General features: G+C 40.9%; 1 protein-coding gene across 1 annotated transcript; it reads right to left on the bottom strand.

The window, feature by feature from the left end:
• Nucleotides 1-611: 611 nt before the first annotated feature.
• Nucleotides 612-2,619, bottom strand: LOC105569255. Its single transcript, XM_012025578.1, has 4 exons — nucleotides 2,435-2,619; nucleotides 2,067-2,348; nucleotides 1,417-1,958; nucleotides 612-1,273 (listed from the first exon to the last, which is right to left on the bottom strand). Exons 1-4 carry the CDS (start codon nucleotides 2,617-2,619, stop codon nucleotides 612-614), a joined length of 1,671 nt encoding a protein of 556 aa, XP_011880968.1.
• Between the last annotated feature and the right edge of the window lie 1,309 nt (nucleotides 2,620-3,928).

Raw genomic sequence — 3,928 nt, 5'->3', positions numbered from 1 at the left:
TATAACTTTTCTTCTCAGTTTAACCCAATCTACTATAATCTTTGGGGTCGTCCATATCGAATCTGACACCCTGTATATATATACTATTTTATAGGTCATATATATATATGTACATGTTTATAGTACCCGCACTAATGTGGTTTTGTGCGTATACTTATGCGCCTGTGTCGCTTGCGTATGTGAACGCTATTTCTTTCTTTGTAATAATGACTCGTTGTTTGAGATAACTAAAACTTTATTATGCGTCCTGCCGCGACGATCTCCAGTACAATACTGCATGTGCCTACCGGCACGAGCGCCAATCTCTCCATGAACAAAACAAAATCGTGGGACCGATAGGTCCTCAAACTAGATGTCGCGACTAAAGCCCAACTATTACCCTTAGGGATAAAACATAAATCTGACCTGAACGGCTCTCAAACTAAAATACGCAACATACCGCCGCCCTTGAAAGCCTCGACTTTCAATAAACTAAATATACAGAACGCATAGTTACAATGAAATATGATTGATTATACGCTTATTTATGATAAATACGCAACTTATAACTATTGTTCAATAGGCAAAACGGATACCTTTGTAATAGGTCGTTTGTACACTCCTTTAGAAGTTCACACAGAAACAACGCGAATAATATTATCCTTTCCCGGATAGACTTGCTCGATTCGGCCTAGACTCCAACACAAGGGTGGTAAATTATCTTCCTTTAATATCACCATTTGTCCCACCTTGATAGGATCAGTTTTTTCATTCCATTTAACCCGAGATTGACAGTTGTGAAGATATTCCTTTACCCAACGCTGCCAGAAATGTTGCCGTAGTTGTTCCACTCGCTGCCACCGAGATAGCCTATTTGTTTGCAATTCCTTAAGGCTAGGTTCTGGATACGTTGTAATTGGACATCCGATCAGAAAATGTGCTGGTGTGAGTGCATTGAAGTCATTAGGATCGTTTGATAAAGGTGTAAGTGGCCTCGAATTTAATACCGCTTCAATCTGTATCAGTACCGTGTTTAATTCTTGATATTTTAGCGAAGCCTCACCGACGATGCGTTTCAAGTGAAATTTAGCACTTTTAATGGCGGCCTCCCATAAACCACCCATGTGTGGAGACCTAGGCGGAATAAAATGCCAATTCATCCTTTCGGATGTCGCGAAATTACCAATTTTTTGCTTAACAACCTCATTATTGAATAAGTCGTACAGTTCATTAAGTTCACGATTAGCTCCGATGAAATTTAAACCGTTGTCCGTACATATCCGTGGGACGTCCACTTCGAGAAATAAATCGTTTGAGTACATTTAAAAATTCTTCCGCTGAAATATCTGATGCCAATTCTATATGTACGGCTTTAGTAGCTAGACAAACAAATAAAACCATATAACATTTGATTGATTTCGCCTTTTTTTCGCTGACCTTCCTTATACCACAGTGGTCCCGCATAATCGACGCCGCATTTTTTAAATACATACTTCGCTATATTTACTCGTGTTTCGGGTAAATCCGCCATCAAAGTTGCGCCTAACTTTGGCGTGTTACGTATGCACGTCGTACATTTCTTTATTACGCTACGAATTACACTTCGAGCCGACGACGTCGGCCAGTAATTTTGACGGTTTGCCGACAATGTGGCTTGGGCTCCGGCGTGCAATTGACGTTCGTGTTCGTCTATAATAATCAATCGTGTGAACGCATGCTTGCCCGGCAATAAAACGGGATGCTTATGGTCATAGGAAACAATAGCGTGTCTCAAACGACCACCGACTCTTAAGATGCCATGTGCATCAATAAATGGATTTAGATTTAGGATGTTGCTATTTTTTGCTACGTAACCATGACTTCTGAGCGAATGCAGCTCTGTTTTAAAGAAATCATGTTGGATCATTTTTACTAATGATACCCTTGACCGTTCTAATTCTTTCATAGACAAGGGCTGAACCTTATCAACCTCTTCCTCCCTACGTGAAATTGTTTTTCTTATTTTACAATTCGCTATGAATCTATGACAGAAAGCGATAACGCGTATCAATCGAGAAAGCTTAGAGAATCGATTAAATATATCGTACGATGGTTTATTGCCCATCTCAATTACCATTGCTGTTAGTCTCATTTCCGGCATCTCTACATCCGATGTGTGGAAATTCTCAGAAGGCCATTCATCATTATCGCATTTCAACCAAAATGGCCCGTGCCACCACAGATCTAGCTCGGATAATAAGTTGGGCATGATACCTCTGGAAAGTGGGTCGGCAGCATTATCCTGACTAGACACATGTCTCCAACTGTCAATATTTGTAAGTCGCTGTATTTCAGCTACACGATTCGCTACAAATGGTGTCCACTGACGGCTGCATGATCACAACCAACACAATACGATATGTGAATCGGTCCAATAATGAATAGAGTCTATCGTTAAAGGTAAAGCACTTAATACCTTGTTGGTAAGTTGTGCCAGCAATAAAGCTCCACAAAGCTCGAGTCGAGGAATAGATAATGTTTTAAGAGGTGCGATTCTTGACTTAGAACACAGCAAATGACATTCAGATTGCCCATTCGTGTAAGTGGATCGAACGTAAATGCATGCTCCGTATGCTTGTTGACTAGCGTCTGAGAAACCATGAATTTCCACCTTTCGTTTTTCACTGAAAGTAATCACCTTTCGGGCTACCTGAATATCACCAAGAAATTGTAACCTGAATTCATATTCTCTCCAAAGTGTATGTAGTTCACCAGCTATAGTTTCGTCCCAATCAATTTTCTCCCGCCATAATTATTGCATCAGAAGTTTAGCAATTATAATGGATGGTCCCAATAATCCTAAAGGATCGAACATTAAGGCTATCCTAGACAATATACTACGTTTGGTAAGCCTATCCAGTGGTGGATGTTGTCCTATACTTATGAACTTGAACACATCTGATTCACAATTCCAGACTACACCAAGAGCTCTGGTTTCGTTGCCCAAATTAAATTCCTTTTTTGTAGAACCTTCAATGTCTTGAATGGAAGAATGATTAGACGACCACTTTGTTAATTCAAATCCGCCTTTCCTCAGCAATTAAATAGGTTGTTTCTTGATCTCTAATGCCTCTTGTACTGTAGATGCACCTGTAAGCAGGTCATCCACATAAAAATCGCGTAATACTAATTTCGATCCAATGGGAAATGAATCCGCTTCGTACTCCGCGAGTTTGTGTATTGATCTAATAGCCAAGAAGGAGGCTGGCGCTGTACCATATGTAAGTGTAAGAAGCTCAAACGTTTTTAGTTCATCTTGTGATGAGTTACGCCAAAAAATACGTTGCAAAGATCTCTGGGACTGGTCGATGAGAATCTGTCTATACATTTTAGTAATGTCAGCCGTCATGGCGTATCGAAACGTGCGAAATCGTACTAAAATAGAGAACAAATCCTCCTGTATAGTGGGACCAACCAAAAGTGCATCGTTCAATGACAGTCCTGATGCCGTCTTACACGATGCATCAAACACCACTCTCAATTTGGTTGTGATGCTGTTTTCTTTAAAAACCGCATGGTGCGGCAAATAATATGACGTTTCGTTATTCGCGTCGCGATCATCGACTTCACGCATGTGATTCAAATTAACATATTCTTGCATGAACTCCTTATACTGTTGTAACGAACGTTATTATTTCGGTCTAGCTCCTCCCGGTTCCGGACAGGATTCCGGCAGGAATTATTTTCAATCGGACATGCGGTTCCGATTGACGGTCGGAGGAGCTAGCGTTCTCGCGGTCGGTATTTTGACGTGCTGTGTGTCGGTTAGAATAGATCCTCCGTTCCTCCTGTTGCCGAATATGCTCAGCTCCAGGGCCGTCGGGAGGAAAGGAGGCAAGGTAGATTTTAATTCGCTTAATAGAGTCAGTCGCTTGGAAGGGATTCGGAATAAGTCTTACAGGTGTTTTTC

Source organism: Vollenhovia emeryi, unplaced genomic scaffold (assembly GCF_000949405.1).
Source record: "Vollenhovia emeryi isolate VEMERY1.0 unplaced genomic scaffold, V.emery_V1.0 DF942320.1, whole genome shotgun sequence".
Lineage (NCBI taxonomy): Eukaryota > Metazoa > Arthropoda > Insecta > Hymenoptera > Formicidae > Vollenhovia > Vollenhovia emeryi.
Note: the sequence above shows the minus strand (reverse complement) of the source record. Positions and strands in the feature narration are given on the sequence as shown.